This window comes from Camelus dromedarius, chromosome 20, assembly GCF_036321535.1.
Source record: "Camelus dromedarius isolate mCamDro1 chromosome 20, mCamDro1.pat, whole genome shotgun sequence".
Lineage (NCBI taxonomy): Eukaryota > Metazoa > Chordata > Mammalia > Artiodactyla > Camelidae > Camelus > Camelus dromedarius.
In genome coordinates, this window is record NC_087455.1 from 16,065,781 (window position 1) to 16,084,144 (window position 18,364).

General features: G+C 40.2%; 1 protein-coding gene across 2 annotated transcripts; it reads left to right on the forward strand.

Moving 5' to 3' along the window:
• Positions 1–1,069: 1,069 nt before the first annotated feature.
• On the forward strand, positions 1,070–18,214 carry DSCC1 (DNA replication and sister chromatid cohesion 1). Of its 2 annotated transcripts, XM_031439553.2 has the most exons (10): positions 1,099–1,161; positions 1,290–1,556; positions 3,834–4,002; positions 6,134–6,268; positions 8,556–8,646; positions 10,473–10,611; positions 11,123–11,175; positions 11,396–11,550; positions 13,975–14,123; positions 16,946–18,214. In XM_031439553.2, exons 2-10 carry the CDS (start codon positions 1,378–1,380, stop codon positions 17,052–17,054), a joined length of 1,179 nt encoding a protein of 392 aa, XP_031295413.1. In that variant the 5' UTR covers positions 1,099–1,161; positions 1,290–1,377; the 3' UTR covers positions 17,055–18,214. The 2 variants fall into 2 exon arrangements, with proteins under 2 accessions (XP_010986719.1, XP_031295413.1); XM_010988417.3 differs by having other exon boundaries at positions 1,070–1,556.
• Positions 18,215–18,364: the final 150 nt, after the last annotated feature.

Genomic DNA, 18,364 nt, shown 5'->3' on the forward strand with positions numbered 1-18,364 from the left:
GAGAAACTAAAGGTCTTTGACATTGTTTCATGGCTTAAGTATTATTATTGTGTCTTGCTTGACTGTTTTCCTTTGTTTCTGTGATGTCTCACTTTTCTGATTAAGTTTGCTCTTTGGAACTCAGGGAAGGCCTAGGAGGTTAAAGCTTTTCTGTAAACAAGAGGTGGGGAGGGGGTCTGTCCCCAGGAAGGTCCCACAGGCTCAGGTTCAACCTCATTCACTGGTACTCTCGTAATCGCCATATATATGCATTTAAAAGCTTTATCTTTTAGCTCCTGGCCAGACCTTTATTCAAACTCCAACTTCTAGGTCCAGCTTCAAGGCATGTCCTCATATGTATATTCTCAAAGCAACTCAGTCTCCACATACCAAAACCAGAACTCATCTCACCCCAAATCTATTCCGATCCTTCCTACAATGTGTTGTAAATGACCGGAAATGCAGTTACTGTTGCAGGAATCTAGAATTCATCCTTCATTCTCTCCCCTCCCTTACTCCCCCTGTATAATCAAATAGCCACTGTTGTCCGTTTAATCTCAAAAATTATTTCTCAAACCCAGGGCCCCTCATCATTATTTTGAGCTCTCAGCCCCTCACCTACCACCCAGCACAGAGTAGGTACTCAGTGAATGGACAGACCTAGTCCAAGCCATAGACTCCCAGATACGATGGATGGTCCCCAGACCCCAAGAAGTGAGATGCTCTGTCCAGTTCTACCAGGGCTTCGCTCCAGGTCCAAGGTGTTTACGCAAACCCGGCCGGATGTTTTCAGAGCCATAACAGACTAGGCTGAAATCAGTATTACGACCTCCTGGCCCTGCACTCTGGGTCAGGGGTTTGCTTCTTCATTTTCAAAACGGATTTTAAAAGGGCCCACTTCACAGGGTTGTGGTGAAGGACTTAGGAAATTATGCTTGCAAAGTGCTTATCACAGGGCCCACCACTGGCAGAAGATGAGACTATTTTGATGGCAAGGAAATGCGGGTATTGGCGCGAAACTGGGCGGGGAGGAGGGCAGCGGAAGGGGTGGGAGAGGGTTCTACGTGGCGCCCCGCGGGGTCGCAGCTCGGCTCCTGCGAGCTTCCGCTGAGAGAGCCTCGTGGAAGCCGGGTTTTCTTCCAGCAGCCGCTGCTCCGCCTGGGGCGCCCAGGCCTGGGCAGGGTACGAGCCAAGGGGAAGCCTGCGGACCTTCCCGGGAACGCCACCGCGGCGCGCTCCGCCCCGGAAACACGCCCCCGGCCGTCTGCGCGCGCTTTTGAAACAGTCCGGTTCTTGTGTACGTTTCGCAGGGTCCAGACAACTCGGGGGGCTTGGTTCTTCTGCACTAAACCTGCGGCCCCCGGCGCGGCGGGAACCCCGCCCCGACCCCGACCAGCGATGAGGAGGACCCGCGAGGAGGTGGACGCGACGCTCCAGATCGCCAAGCTGAACGCGGCCGAGCTGCTGCCCACCGTGCACTGCCTGGGCTTCGGCCCCGGGGCCAGCGCGGCCGCCGGCGACTTCTGCCTGCTGGAGCTGGAGCCCGCGCTGTGCGAGCAGCTGGAGGCGGGACACAGGTGAGCCTAGGCCGGGGTCTGCCTCCTGCCAGCCACCTTCTGATTTTGCTGCGGGGAAACAGGATGGGGAAATTGGGACAGAGAAGTGCATTGATTTGACTGGGGGCCTCACAGTCCAGCACGCTCGCTACTTTTCCCGAAGAGTCCCCACCCCTGCTAGTCTGTTGGGTTAGCTGGACCGAGGAGATAAATAGGACTTGGTGCAGCTGACCTTGGAGGCCTGTCGGCGGAAACAAGTCAGGAAATAGAACCTCAGTGAAGTTTTGAAGATGTTAACAGTGAGGCTAGGGACTGCGCAGGACACTGCCATTCTACCTTAAAGTCCAACAGTAATATCTGGTATTTACAGAGTTCCTTTGCCTTCTACTTATATTTATTTCACTCAGACAATAGGTAGGACTGTTTAAATAAGTTTAAAGCCGTATTTACGGAAGTAATTATGGAAGGCCCTTAAAAAACCCCACTTGCTTGGGGGTCACTCAGTGGGGATCTGAAGCTGTTTCTTTCTGTTTCCAGGTCAGCTACCCATTTGCTGCAAAACCATGGGTTAAAAAACATAGTCGGCGGAGTGGGGATATACCTTAGTGGTAGAGTGTGTGCTTAGCATGCAGGAGGTCATGGGTTCAACCCCCAGTACCTCCATTAAAAAAAAAAAAACCCTAGATTAACTAATAATAAGTAAACAGACCTAATTACCTCCCTCCCAAACAAAAAGAAACAGTCATAGGAGAAGTCCATTCTCTCTCAACCTTGTGCAGTCCCTGGAAGTGAGATACTGAGGGCTCTGGTTTAGCTCTCTTCTCCACTGTCGTTCCTCCAACACCTGTATTTTATTAGTTTGTTCTCTTGTAATCTTTGAATCTTTCAGGCTTTCAGTTTTCCTACTTTACTCACCTAACAGTATTATAGTTTAGCATCTTTAAGGGAACTAAAGGAGAACCTCACTCATGGGTTTTTGTCCCAGATGAGTTGGCAGAAATTTGAGAAAAGACTTCGGGTGTGAGGACTTTTTTTGTCCGCTTTTATAGTTAATCTAGCTGGCAAAAACCAGAAGGGCCTGAAAAGCGTGTGTTTTAAAATTTTTCTTGCTGGGGGAAGGGACAGTTGTTTTAAACAAAATATTAGAGCAGTGTAGAAATAAATGTTGAAGAGTAGGTACTTAGGACTATTAAATTTTTAGGACCAAGAAGCTAAGAAAAGAAAAACCCTTTTATTCTTTTCACTTAAATGAAGGCTTAGTTTTTTGTTTTTGTTTTTTCTTTTGGGTAGGGGGAGGTAATTAGGTTTATTTACTTATTTTCAAAGGAGGTACAGGGGATTGAACCCAGGACCTCGCGCATGCTAAGCATGAGCTCTACCACTTGAGCTTTACCCTCCCTCTAATGAAGGCTTAGTTTTAAAAAATATTTACAGTCTTCTATTTCAGGTTTTTAATTATTAAGAGAAGTGCACTGTGTATAGAGGATAAAATACTTTATAGACAAGGAAAAATAGAATCAACTCCTTTTTTGTCATCTCCGTCATCTTTATCATTAGTTTTTCTTCTTCCACTTTTATCTTCCCCTTTACCTTCTTGCTTTTCTCTACCTGTGACCCTTTGTTAGAGACATTTAGCCTCGTTTGTAAATATATCATTTTCATATTTTTATTCATTATTGCAGCTGTCTTTTCTCAAAGTCTCAGTTTCTTTACAGCATAAGTGATGGTTAAACCAGGATGTGCTCTTTTGATTGTTAGGTAATACTCAGGACAAGACAAGAAGGACCACTCCTGGATGGTACCAGGACCAACAACACGGTCATCATCTGGGAGCTTGTTAGTAATGCAGAATCCTAGGTCCTATCCTAGACCTACTGAATCCCATTTGCTTTTTAACAAGATTCCTTAAGGTGCCTGCATAAGTTTGAGAAGTATTGCTTTAGCATATTAGAAAACTGACATCTTGACTGAAGCTTCTGGATGCTTTGTTTTGTACGCTTCCCAGCAGTTTGCACAAAGATACCATGTGGTGACATTCGGCCTCTTTAGATGTTTTTTGCCCGTGTTGAATGATTTTTCCTTAATGAGGCCACCTGGTGCCCCTCTGGCTCTTAGTTGGCTCAGTCCTTGCCCTGTGAAGACCATCACTGTGCAAGGACTGTGAAAGCAGGGACCAGACAGAGCCTCAAGACTCAGTTTTAAATCCTACAAGCCTAGAGGATTTTGGAGCCGTTTATAATGAAGACATCCATTGGTGTCTCAATAAACCAGGTATTTTGTTTCCCCATTTTCCTGCAGTCTTGTGATTCGTGGTGATAAAGATGAGCAGGCTGTGCTGTGCAGTAGAGACAAAACCTATGACTTGAAAATTGCAGACACTTCCAATATGTTGCTTTTTATTCCTGGTTGTAAAACTCCAGACCAGCTGCAGATGGAAGAAACGCACTGTAACATTATTCACACTGAGGTACTGTCTTCTGTTTCCTGATTTATATGAGAATGAAAACACATGTGCTCATCTTGCCTTTCATTAAAGACTCCAGGTGTTAAATGTATAATCACAGAGAGTCTGAAAAGGTCTCCAGTGAAATCTGAAATTTCTCAGCGTTACTGTTTGTTTGTGTGGAGTCTTGTAAAAAGTTGTATTTATTTTCCCAATTTGATTTTTAAGTCCCAGATAAGTTGACCAATTTCTGAAAATTTCCTATTAGGTGACTCATTCTAAAACTTTTACCTATTTTCAATCAGTTTTGCTGTGGGTAGGTTTTGAAAGGAGACTCCCTCAAACCATAACTAGTGCATTAGATCAGGTAGAGAAATGAAGACATTGAGTTTTTGAGGGAAGTGTATTTCTCACCTTTGAAGTTGGTTTAGTTTATTACCACCTATAGCCATGGATAACAAATTCTTAATTATTTTGGAGACTATTGATGGCAGATACCAAACAAACGTCTCCATCCTGGCTAGATTGTTACACCTATACAAAAGCACAGCCCTTAATTCTATCAGGACAACTTTAGGCCAAGTATTTCCTAAAAACAAAATTGGGATAGAAATGAGTGAAACTATTGGGACATTTCAGTGATTCATATGATGTTGCTAGAACAGAAGAACTTAAAGTAAATATTGTATTTTGGTTTTTGTAGTGTTACATCTTTCATCATGATTAACTGGAAATATTGGTGGTTCGTCCTTTTGTAAAAGATGTTATTTTTTCACGTACCTGTTTTGTGAGGTTATAAAAACATCAGTGAGTACCTTTGAGCTCTCGTAGGAATTCTGTGGACTGGTGCTGAGTAAAACTTAAAGACCTACTAACCGAAGTGTTAATCTGTGGTTGCCTAAAAAGGTTAGGTCAGGAATGCACACGAGCAAAGCAGGCTGGCATTGCTAAGTGGCAGTGGGTACCCAGTCTCAGGAGTAACAGGGAACGGTGGGATCTGTGGCAAATTGGAGTGCCCAAGCCCCAAGTAGGTGAGTGGTCATTTCTTGGCCTTGGGGGAAAGCAGGCTCAGCACTGCCAGATCTTCTGGTATCTTTTTTTCCAAATAAAGCTTAAAATTTAGATTTTGGGGGCAAAACCTCTTTATTTTTCAATGTTGGGAACTAATTTAAACTCTATACTGAGCCTCCCTTCTTCCCAGCACAAAAGCACACACCAGCATCTGTGCACTGGATAGACATGCCAGCAGGCTGCCGTTTGTGAACGGTGGGTGAAATCAATCTTTCTGTTTTGGTCCTTAAGCTTTTTGCTTTGAAGCCCTCAGATTCAGCAATATCTGGCTCCATCTGGTCCTTGTTTTGTCAATCAAAGCTTAGACTAGTTTGAGAGTAGAAGCATCCCCTGACCTTTCATTTTAGAGTTGGAGGGCACCCCAGAGATAATTCATTTCAGCCTTTTTTCATGTGAAACAGTTATTGGGCACCTACTAAGTGCTAGATATCAAGCAAGTCCTAGAGATACAGAGAGGGAGAACGGGTATTTATCCCCCACTGGATTTCCTTGAGTGATAGGCCTCTAACTCTTTCACGAGTCCGATAAGGAATTAGCTGCCATTCTAAATAGCAAGCAGTTCTTGCACTGAATAGAAGTCTGTCTTCCTTAACTTCCGCTTAGTTTTGACATCAAGAGCAACACCCAACAAGTGTACCCCCTCTTTCCTTTAACATCCCTTCATTATTTGAAGACTGTGATAATGTCTCATCTCTATTTTGTTTTTTAGCCTAAAAGATTTTTTTTTTCCTAAAGATACTCCGTTTCTGTTGTTTCTGTGGTTTGCCTGTTTCTACTAGGATTGTCACCATCCTGGTGATTTTTTTACTCTAGTTTCCAGAGTATGTTTGAGATATGGAGTTCAGTTATCCATTCTCACTATATTGGCAGTGTCTTCTTAATTGGGGTTTGAAAAAAGTGTTTCTAAAAGACAACCATCCATCTGCTTGAGACAGCTGGATGAGTGCCTTCTTAACAGAAAGCAGAATACCTTGGCTCTCTTTTCTTGTTTCTTGTTGAGGGTGGGTGGGTTGCTTGAAATTTTATACTTCAATTTTCTTTTAGAATGGCCACTAAAAGGTTATGATATTTTTGTAATTTCTAGATCTTTGGTTTTTCTAATAATTACTGGGAAGTGAGAAGATGTAGACCTAAATTAAAGAAGCTCAAGAAACTTTTGATGGAAAACACCTATGAAGGACCTGATAGTCAAAAAGAAAAGGATTCCAGTCACCCAAAAGTAAGACTATTATTTTTGTTTTTTTCAGTTGGAATTTAAAAAATAAAACTCAAATTAGAGGCACTTAATGGTGATGGTCTTTTCAAAGTTTATATTGTGAAAATGTCAAACATACCTAAAAGCAGAAGGACCCCCACGTATTCACCACTCTATTGACCATTTATCAATCTTTTGTCAATCTCATCTCTTCCATAACCCTGCTGTCCTCTACCTTTTTTCCCCCCTTCTTCTGGAGTATTTTAAAGCAAATCCTAGATATGGTGACATTTGTATAGCTGAAAGCTTCTCATGTTCCTAACTATGAAATAATAGTTTCTTAGAAGTTAATTTTTATTTAATTAAAAATTATAATTAAGGGTTCTTGAGAAAAGGCATTAGGAAAATGGAAAATCAGAATGGACTAGTTCCTGGAAGTATGGAAAAATATTTATAGACCAAGTTAAAAAAATTTAAGTTTTAAATGTAATTCAAAATTCTAGAACTCTACTGGTATTCTGAAGGCCATATTTGTCTTAGAAGTTTGACTGATTGAACTCTTTTTCTTTGTAACAGCTTTATTGAGATATAATTCAGATACCAAGCAGTTCACTCATTTTAGAGTGTATAACTCAATGGTTTTTAGTATGTTCACAGAGTTGTGCAATCATCACCACGATGAAGCTCAGAATATTTTCATCACCCCCAATAGAAGCCCTGTGCCCTTTAGCTCCTGCCTTCTGATCCTACTTCTCCCTTCTTCCCTCTCCCACCTCAGCCTTAGGCAGCCACTAATCTACTTTCTATTCATTTTTGCCTCTTCTGGATGTTTTATATGAATAGTCGTATTATATAGGAAGGGCCTCTTCTGACTGGCTTCTTTGACTTCGCATGATGTTTGCAAGGTTTATATTCATGTTGTACCATGTGTCAGTAATTTATTCATTTTTATTGCTGAATATACCCCATTTTATGGATATACCATATTTTATTCATCCTTCATCAGCTGATAGACATGTGGGGAGCATCTGCTTTTTGATTATTTTGATTATTATGAATAAAATTGCTGTGAACATTCATGTACAAGTTTCTAGTGGACCTATGTTTTTATTTCTCTTGGTATATACCTAAGAATGGAATTGATGGGTCATGTGGTAACTCTGTATAACCTTTTGAAGAAGTGCCAGACTGTTTTCCAAGGTGGCTGTTACATTTCCTCTATGTGAGGGTCCCAATTTCTCCATATCCTAAACAACTATTATTATTATGTTTTTTATATCCATCCTAATGGGTTTGAAAGGTTCTCATTATGGTTTTGATGTGCATTTTCCTAATGACTAATGACACTGAGCATCTTTTCATGTGCTTGTTGACTATTTATCTTTGGGTAATGTCTATACAGAAACTCCTTTGCCCAATTTTTAATTGGGTTATTTGTCTTTTTATTACTAAATTGTAGGAGAGTTCTTTATATGATCTAAAATACCAGTTCCTTGTCAGATATGTGATATGCAAATATTTTCTCCTATTTTGTGGGGTTTTTCCCTTTCTTGATTTTTTAAAAAAATTGTATAAATTCACAAGTACAATTTACCATTTTAACCATTTTAATCTATATAGTTCTGACACTGCATACACTTAATTGTTCTGCAATCATCACCACCATCCATCTACAGAAAATTTTCATCTTCCCACACTGAAGCTCTGTACCCATTAAACACTAACTCCCCAGTGTTCCCTGCCTCTCACCCCCTGGCAACCACTATTTTACTTTTTGTCTCTGAATTTGCCTATGCCAAATCTCCCATATTAGTGGAATCAAACAATATTTGTCCTTTTGTGTTGATGTTTTGAAGTATGAAAGTTTTCATTTTGATGAAGTCCACATTGCTTTTCTTTTGTTGCTTCTGTTTTTGTTTATTTACTTTTAGAATAGTTAGTGCCTTCTTTTTGTTTGTTTATTTGGGAGGACATAATTAGGTTTACTTACTTACTTACTTTTAGAGGAGGTACTGGGGATTGAACCCAGGACCTCTGGCATGCTAAGCATGCACTCTACCTTGTTGCTTCTTTTTTTGGTAAAATACCTAAAACCATTGCTAAATCCAACATCACAAAGATTTTACCTGTGTTTTCTTCTAAGATATCCACTGATTTTGTGTAGTAATCATTACGCCTTAACAAAAGAAATTAAGCTAGTGTACCTATAAGTATTGCCTTAATCTGTTCTATGTATTTATTCCCCCAGAATCAATAAGTCTAAAAAAAATTCTTCAAATGCCCTAAAATGTGTTTTTTGTTTTTGTTTCAGTATACAACTGAAGATCTGCTTGATCGAATTCAGGCAAGTGAGGAAGAAATAATGGCCCAATTACAAGTTCTAAATGCCTGTGAAATTAGAGGTAGTGTTACTTACTATTATTAATAACAGTGGAATTGGGTATCAGAGAGAAATTTTTGGACATCTTCACCTGTTTACTGCTGTTGCATGCTATTTATTTAATCTTCTTTTGGGCTCAAAGATGATGACATTTTTACTTCTGGGTGTGGGGTACAGACTGTAGGTGATCACCTTGACATGAGAAGGTCAGTCTCCAACCAGCGACTTTATCCATTCCGTACAGGCCTTTTTGTTTGGACTAAATGGTACTAGAAGAACCATGCTAGACCTAGAAAGGTCTTAGGTATCAGGTAGTCGAATCCCGTCACTGTTTTTAATAGGTGAGGAAACGAAGGCCTAGGAAGGGAAACTGACTTGTCCAGGGTTCCATGTTGAGTCAGTGATAGGATAAGGCATAAAACCCAGGTACTTGAACTCCTGGCTCAGAAGTAATTGGATAACCGCATTGTATTGCCAGATTGCTTAGAAGATGGGATAACTCAACATATTTTTGAATATTTGTTAAATAGTTTACATAATAAACCTGAGTAAAAGATGTAGTGGTGTGTGTTGGTCTCAGAGGCTGATGGAGCCGCCCTGTAGTATATTCTTCAGGGTTTTGACTGGCTTCTGGTCTGGAGTGGGAGCTTTTTTCCCCAGCACCTGGGCCTGCAGTAATACTTGAGTAGATGTTTGTGTGGATTTTCAGCCCTCATAAGCTTGCTGGGAGAAGCAGCTTAATTCTGCACCTGTGTGTTAGGAAGGAGGAAACTGGCCTGGTTCAGTGGATGCACTCTTCAGTCTGCTCACAATCCTCTGAGCAAGATTAGCTTTTGTGAGACCTTCACTCTCAAATGTGGTGAATTCCAAGCAACTGCACACAACTTCAGAACGAACTGGAAGCACTTAGTTCTTTGTTGTGGTTCCCTGAGACACATTTGGTCCTCAGCATTGGAAATAAAGCTTTAAATTGTGGGTGCCAGCTGCTAATTACTGTGGTAATGTGTACCGTGAATGTTAACCTTAAAAAAACGATGGATTTAGTGTAGCCCTCTGCATTATCCACTTACTGTGTGGCAACGGATAATATTTTGGTGTGTATGTAGGGGGGTGGGGGTGCATAGACTTTTTTCCCCTAGCTTTCTTTCTCTGTTTTACATCACACATTCCATTTTTTAACATTGCCTTTATTTTTTCAGAATAAGAATAGCAACATTCCCCAGTGGAAATGCTGGATGTGTACTTGATTTGTATCTCCAGGGATGGTTGGTAGTGCCTTCGCTTATAAGATGGCATTTCATAACCTTTTACAGGAATAGGGAAGTGTATCTTGATGCTCAGCTTTTGTTTTGCCACTGGTCCACATCGTACCTCTGAGCCTGTCGTCTCTTGTATGAGCTAGACTGCTTTATGAGCATGAGAACATCTCTCCAAGATAGCTGATGTGAGGGTTGTAACCATGGCAGTGCCCACAATGGAGATGACTGTGGGATATCCAGCCTACGACCTTCACCTCACCTGTGTGATGTTCTAATGAAATGACTGTACCAGCTACAAGTTTTCACATTTCCATTTGGAACCACAAGGTTATTGTGAGATAACTGAATACAAAAGCACTTGGGAAAAAAAAGTGTTAGTCAAATGTACTCTTTAAAAACCACCTGATCTCCATTAAGACACCATTTGCAATGACTGGGAGAAAAGCATAAACAGAAGCATTGTTTATAAAGAAAGCTAAGAGTCAAGCTTAGTGTCTCTCTTATGCAAGGGCAACAGTATGCTATCAATCTATCAGCCAGTTAATTTGCTTCACGTGTTCTTTGGTAAATGTAATTTTGGAACTTGTAGGTTATTGGAGGATTCTTGAATTTGATTACGAGATGAAACTTCTGAATCACGTCACTCAGCTTGTGGATTCTGAATCCTGGCCTTTTAGTAAAGTGCCTTTGAGTATATGCCTTCAGGAGCTTGGACCACTGGAGCCAGAGTAAGTATTTTAATCACTGTCCCTCCAGATTTCCTGAAGGGGAAGAAAACTATTTTCCAGGGTGGAACTAAGCACAGGGCATAGACTTTACATTTCGATATAGAAATTTTAAAACTATAAAACTAGGAAGGTCTTGGCAATTTTGGTCACTGGACTGAATAAATGTGCGTCATTTTTTTCCTGCCATAAAAAATATAAAGAAATTATTATGTTTAAGCTATTTTATAATAATAAATGTATGCTCACATAATTCATGTAAAAATGTTTACCATGGGTCTGGCATATAGTAGCTTTCCAGTATATTTTAGTTAGTTTCTAAGGTAAAGTTTTACTTGTCAACTAAAATCATTTAGTATTATACATATATAAAGCATATAAATACATATATTTAGTTGTGTATATATATTACATATATTCAAATTTATATCTTAGTTTCTAGTTAGCAGTGGTGTTTAAAATATGATGCATAAAAATGTGAAAACTTTCCAAATAACTGTTTTACATTTTTCAGGGAAATGATCGAACACTGTCTTAAATGTTATGGAAAGAAATACATAGAGGACGGTAAGATTGGGAAAGTATATTAATGGGTATTTTAACTCATGTGTGTTAAAACTGATACTGCCCTTTTCAAGTGTCTTCCTGTTAATAATAAGAATTCCATGGGGGGATGGGCAACTAGTTGTGTATAATTCCTTCTGTGAAACTGCATTGGGGAAAAGGAAACGCTGGTGTAATTAACTGTCAGAACACAATGTGAAACTGTCTGATACCTTTTCTTTAGGTGAAGTTTATTTTGAATTGAGTGCAGATAAAATTTGCAGAGCCACAGCACAAATGCTACTTCAGAATGCGGTGAAATTCAACCTTACCGAATTTCAAGAAGTGTGGCAACAGAGTGTTCCTGAAGGAATGGTAACTAGGCTTGATCAGCTTAAGGTAAAGTAGTGATGGTGATTATCTCCGTAACTCATCGGATTACTAGGTGAATGAAACCTTTATGGGAACTGAATTTGGAGCCAACTTATTTTCCTAGCTGCCTATTCCAAGTGTACCCTATATTCAATTCATCACAAAATCCTTAAAACAAAACAAAACAAAACAAAAGAAACCCACTTGATTGAAGTATAATTTTTCATGTCACAATTCAACCTTTTGAAAAGACTCTGCAGTAAATTTAATGAGTTACCAGCCATCAAAATCTAGTTTTAGAACATTTCTATCACCTCACTGAGATCATTCAGGCCCATTTACAGTTCATCCTGGTTCACACCTGGTGCACCTCATTTTGTTCCATTTCTCTCTGTTTCCACCACCACCATCTTAGCCAAGACTATCATGTTCGTCTGGCTCTAAGTAGCAATGGCATCCTTCAGTGGGCCTTCCGTCCTTTTAACTTTGCCCACCTCCAGTTCATTCTCTATGGTACTACTAGAATTATCTTTAAAAAAATGCCAGAGTAGATGAGCATCTTGCTTAAGTCAGTTTAATGGTTTCCTACTGCATTCAAGATATAAAATCCAGAACTATATAAAATATATACAATCTTGGCCTACAAGGCCCTGCATAATCTCCCCTGTAGCTTTAGCTCTTGCTACTTTCTCTCCTGCTCCCTGCAGACCAGCCATCTTTTGGGTTTTCAAGATCATCAAGCTCTTTCCTGCCGTACGACCTTCACACAAGGCTTTGTGTTCTAGAATAAGCCTCTCCCCAGTTTCACCTGGACACCCCCTACTCATCTTTGAGTCACTTTATCAAGGAGGCCTTCCTTTACTCTAAGTGCTTCCTGCTTTACTCTTCCATTGCACCCTGGATTTTTCATAGCACTTATCACTTAGCTTTGGAAGAACATTTCGTTATGTGGTTCCCTGCTCACCACTTTGATAGGATTTTTTTTCACTGCTGCTTGCCAGTGTATAGCACCCTACTTTGCATGTAGTGTATGCTCGATAAGAATCTGTTACATAAGTGAAAGGACTGGCTCAATATTTACGGAGTTCCGTTTGTGTCCTGGCACCATGCTAGATGCTGAGGAGAAAACGTCATGAAAGGTGCCGTCCAGGTCCTCAGCCTGGGGACTGGCAATGGGGATGCACGTTACACGTATATATCTCTTCCTACAATGCAGAGCCATGGGAAAAACGTGCACAAGATGTTACAGGAACAAATAAAGGAGCTTACCCATCTGACTGGTCAATCAGGGATGGTTTTCTGAAGGAAGGGATGTTTTAGCTGCCGAGTTTGAAAGGATGACCTATTACTCTCTGGATGGAAGGGCAGAGACAAGAATCCAGGAGAGTATGTTCCAAGGCATGGAGGGATAAAAATTGGGACACATCATAGGGACTCATGGCTGGAGTGAAGGGTGCTGGTTAGTTGGTGAAGGACACTATGGGTTGTGCTCAGGAATTTCGGCTCCATCTAGAAAGCACTTTGGGGCCATTCAGTGGCATCCATTAGAAGAGCTACCTGATGAGTTTTGCATTTTGGAAAGAGCACTGTGACAGTAATGAGGATGGATAGATTTTGCAAGGTTGACTAGATTATGAAAAAGGAGAACTGCCCAGGCTTTCAAAACTTAAGTATTTGTAACTAAGAGAGTACGGGCCAAAGGAATGGGCGATGGGGAATGGAGGGAGAAGTGTTGAGGCCTTAAACTCTGTAGGATTTAGTGACCACTTAGAGGTGGGGTTTGAATAATGGAATCTAGGATGGTGCCTGGGTTTCCTGGTTTCCTAGGATAGCGAGCAGGACTACTCCAGGTTTGGGTGACAAGCACAGTGAGTTCATATATAGATTTGGACATAGAGATCTGGTGCTTAGAAGAGGGATTTGAGTGGAAGATACAAATATTACAGTCAATAGCAACTAAGTAGTGGTTGAAGTCACAGGTGTAGAGGAAGTTACCCAGGACAGTGACAGCTGATCATATACAGGGATGGGACAGAGGCCCAGGGAACTACAACATCAAGTAAGGAGGAAAATAATGAGATAGTGATGCAGGCTTAAAGACTTAGAGGAAGGAGTGATCAACACTAACAAACTACATGGGGCCAGTGAGGTGAACCCAAGAAAAGGCCACACTGATTTGGTAATGACAGGTCATCGGTAACCTTTAGAACTAGAGCCATCTCGGTGAACTGGTGGTAGTAAAAGCCAGATTATGGAAGGGACAGTAAGTCACTGCTTAGAGGAGCAATTCTTATGAAAGAAGCTGTTGTAAGTTCTGGGTAGTTTGTGTAAGTTTCATGTGGCTGACATTTTAAATACTTTGGGCTAAGCTAAACCTAAGGTAAAAGAATGAGTCATTTTTAAACATTAGACTATTACTTTAATTGTCCCTTTTCTTCCCATTTCTTACAGGGTTTAGCCTTGGTGGACAGACACTCAAGACCGGAAATTATATTTTTGCTGAAAGTAGATGATTTACCTGAGGATAATCAGGAACGTTTTAATAGTCTGTTCTCTCTACGGGAGAAGTGGACAGAAGGAGATATTGCTCCATATATTCAGTAAGTAATTTATTACAAATGGATTTTGAGGGTGGTTCATTTTCTGATGAGTGGCATGGGGTTTTAGATTATTAGAACTTTTTTTTGAGTATTCCCTGAAGACACTGCTTTCTTCCAGACTTTCTCAAGTGGTGGCTGTCTTCTCTGTCATTCTCCACAATTCCTGATCCTGGAAGTGGAGTTATGTGTCATCTCTCTTCCTTACTGGGCCTGGTAGGCCAAGATTGTATATACTTTATATAATTCTGGATTTTGTATCTTGAAGAATCACTGCTCTTCTCCCTGCAGAAATGCAACTCTTAGAGGGACAGTCAACTATATACCCCTTATGACTCTAAGACAAGCACTCCTTTCTGATGGCCACCTTCTTTCTTTCCCACTGCCTTACCTTAGCGTTTTGGTAGAAGCCAGACTGCAGAAGAACAAGTTAGCCCTAAAGTCACTGCTTTCAGGTCCGACCTCAAATCCACTAATGCTACCACTTCTTCACTGTGCGTCACACCCCTCAGGTCCTCTCCATCCTTTTTACCTGGCTTGGATTCCAGGGTCAGACTTTCTAACTCTTACTGTACACACTCTACTCCTTGAGCCCTATCTCTGTGTCTTGTCATTATCTCTTTGCAAAAATCTGCAAAGATTAAATCCAGCTTTCTGCTTACTCTGTACCTGCAGCGGGGCAGCTGAAATTTCCTGGAGAAAACTAACACAATGGGGCTTGCCAGTCTCACTCAACACCTCCAATGGTAGTTAGCAGGGCCCTTGGCAAGGCACCATGGTCTCGTGAAACTTTTCTAGCCTTGGAACTCATGTTACATCTTCGTTTCTCTGTTTATACCAGCAACACCCTGTTTCCTCTTCACCCTCAGCTTATGACTTTGTTTCCTGGGAAAATGTAAGCAGACAAGAAAAGATGAGAGCTACTTTCTTTCCCACAGCCCAGACTGCCAGCTTCCTTGTGTCTGCACACACTTCTTTTGCAGTCCCTCCCGTGTAAGGCATGAGCTGACCCTATGCCTAAGGCCAATCCTCCTTCTGCAGTAGACCCATCCCCTCTGGCCTTGTTAGCATCCTCTGGTTATCCCTTCCCCATTGTGTTATCAGTATCTCCCTAACAACTGGATTACTCCCAGCAAGACTCGACATTCTGTAGTGTTGCTCATCTTAAAAAACAACAGTAACAATCTATGGAACCCCATGTCCTTTGCTCTCCTCACAAGAAAGCTCCTTGTAAAACTTTGTGTACTTACTCTCTGCTTCTTTGTGTCTCATCTTTTCTTAACCCAATGGCGTCCATCTTCCTGCCTTCAGTGGTCAATTGTCTGTCCTTGTTTACTTGGCCCCTTAGCACGATTTGACACAGTGGACCACTTCCTTCTTGAAACACTGGCTTTCTCACTTCTCCCCCAAGGCAGCTCCTTTGCCATCTCTTGCTGATGTCTTCCTGTTCCTCCCTTTACTTACTTACTTACTTGTTTATTTCTATTTGGGGGCGGGGATTAGGTTTGTTTGCTTGTTTGTTTGTTTCTAATGGAGGTATTGGGGATTAAACCCAGGACCTCGTGCACTCTGCTGCTGACCTATACCCTGCCCCTTCCCAATCTGTAAATGTCAGAGTGCTCCAGCATCCTGTCCTTGGCCATCTTCTCTTCATTTTATATTTTTTCCCTTGGTGCTCTTATGTAGGCCTGGATTTCATTTTAGTGACTTCCTAATTTATCTTCCTACTTGACTTTTTTCCTGAGCTCCAGCTTCTTATATCTAGCTCCCTAGTTAACATTTCCACTTGGAGATCGAATAGGAATTGTTTCTGTTGTTGGAATTGTTGATTTCCCTTTGTCCAAACCCCATCTTCCTCATCTGAGTTAACAACACTGCCATTAATCTAGTTCCTCAAGCAAAAAGTCTAAAAATCATCTTTGACTTTTTTTTTTTTTTTTTTTTTTAATCTCTCTTGCCCCCTGGTTCAGAGTATGAGCAAATCCTGATCATCTCATACTTGCCTCTGAATTGGTCTCCCTACTTCTGGTTTTGCTCTCTACCCTTTTTAAACTTTTAAAAAATTGTAAACATTTAAAAGTGACACTATAATATGATGAACTATCTGTGTACTCACCACATAGCTTCCATAATCATTAACTCATTGCCTCTGTTGTTTACAACTTAGATTACATTATGTTTTTCCATGAATTAAAACCTTCCCAGTAGCTTCCTGTTATACTTACAGTTAAATTCTAGCTCCCCTTGTGTTCTTCAAGGCCTCACGTGATCTTGCCCTTGCTGCCTTCTCCAGCTCATGTCCTCACATATCTTCCCTTCCCTCCTGATGTTCCAGTCAAAGTCTTCTCTCTGAGGTGCAGAAGAAGTTAAAGTTCAGATAGGGTAGGTAACCTAGACAAGCTCACACAGGTAGCCTAGTATCCAGGTTCTCTGAGTCTAGACCCCACTGTATTACGTTGCTTGCATTTCTGATTTGGAGGCTGTGTGTTACAATGGAGAAAACACAGACTTTGATGTCATGCAGAGCTGGCTGCAAAATTTGTCTCCACCCTTTACCACCTGAGCCTCAGTCTCCTCATGTCTAACATGGGGTTAAAAAAATACATCACTCATACTCTTATCAAGAAGGTTGAAGATAATACATACATGTAATGTACAATTATGACTTCGTAACCTCTCTCTACCCTGTCGCTTCCACAAACACACACCCTTATGTTTGTTGGAAAGATGGATTTAGGGGAGAGATATAAATAACTAGTATTGTGAACATTGTGTTATGTTCCCTAGAATATTTATGTTGTTCATTTTTGTTTTTATTCCCACAGAGATTTGTGTGGAGAGAAGCAAACCATTGGTGCATTACTCACTAAATATTCCCGATCTTCAGTGCAAAATGGTGTTAAAGTTTATAACTCAAGGAGACCAATTTCTTAAGAACAACAGTCTTTTCTTTGGGACTAAAGTGCTTTGTAAAGTTGCTAGTTGTAAGAAAAAGTTTTGGTTTTTTTTTTTAGTGTATTTGTGTTACAGACTTAAAAACCTAGACCTTTGAGGCATTTTTCTCCTCATCTTAAGCATTTTTAAACTACTGCTCTTCTTTTTTCTTAAATGTAATAGGATATTTTGTATCTTTCAGGTTATGTTTGTGTTATGTACACAGTGTAAACAAGGACAAAAAAATGTTATTTCCTATTTTAGTATTTCTCTGTAGTCTATATGATTTTATTTATAGAACAGTAGTTTTGTTTTTTTATATTTAAAATCACACTTTAATTAGGATTTGACATTCTAATCATTAATAAATTCAAAAATTTTCAGAGAACTGAATAGTAATAGTTTACTAGAAGAAAATTATTTATTCACTTAAATGTCATTTCTCAAGTAAGTGAGTTCCCCTTTAATTTTGACCTTCCACCAAAACAGGAAGTCACATGATGCTATCAGTTATCTAAATTAGTTGTTTGTACTGATGAAATTGGCTTGACAGTTGCTCCTGTTCACCTGGCTGATGTACACATGCACTTTGGGATGAAAGTTTACGTACTCTCTTTCTGCTTCTTTGTCTCCCATTTGTTCCTTAACCCAGTAACATCTCTTTAACCGAGTGGCATCTTATCCATCCCAGTAACTATTCTCCATCTTCCATGCAAAATGGTGTTAGTTTATAATTCAAGAAGACCCATGTCAATACTAATCCTATGTGAAGAATAATAACAGAGTAGTTTATAATCCTATAATAAAGGATACAGGTAACACTCACTAGAAAACTGCAAGTGATTTCTAGCTGGTTTTGGAATGCTTAATAAAGCTCCTTTGTATCTTTACTTTCCTTAATACATTTTCGTTTAGACCAAAGTTCAAATTAATTTTAACTTAGCTAATGAACTTGTCACTAGGATAGTTGGAAGGGATAAGCAAAGTTAAATCTGAGCCAAAGTTAAAAGAAAAACAAGTGAATGGATAATACATAGTTAATCAAGATTTAACTGTTACTGGAATTTACAACTGTTTTATTTTCATGCACATGAATTGTGAATACTATGGCTTCAAAATATTTGTCCAGTGTATCAATAAATTTTTCTGCACCAATATAATCCACTTATTTATTTATTTACTTTCATTAAATACTGAGGCAGCAGTGCCTAGTGAGGACTCTGGAATTTGAGTTAGACTGCTTGAGGTCTAATCACGTATTTTACACTTAAGAGGGGCCCAGTGAGTTAATGGTGTCTGTTCACACAACA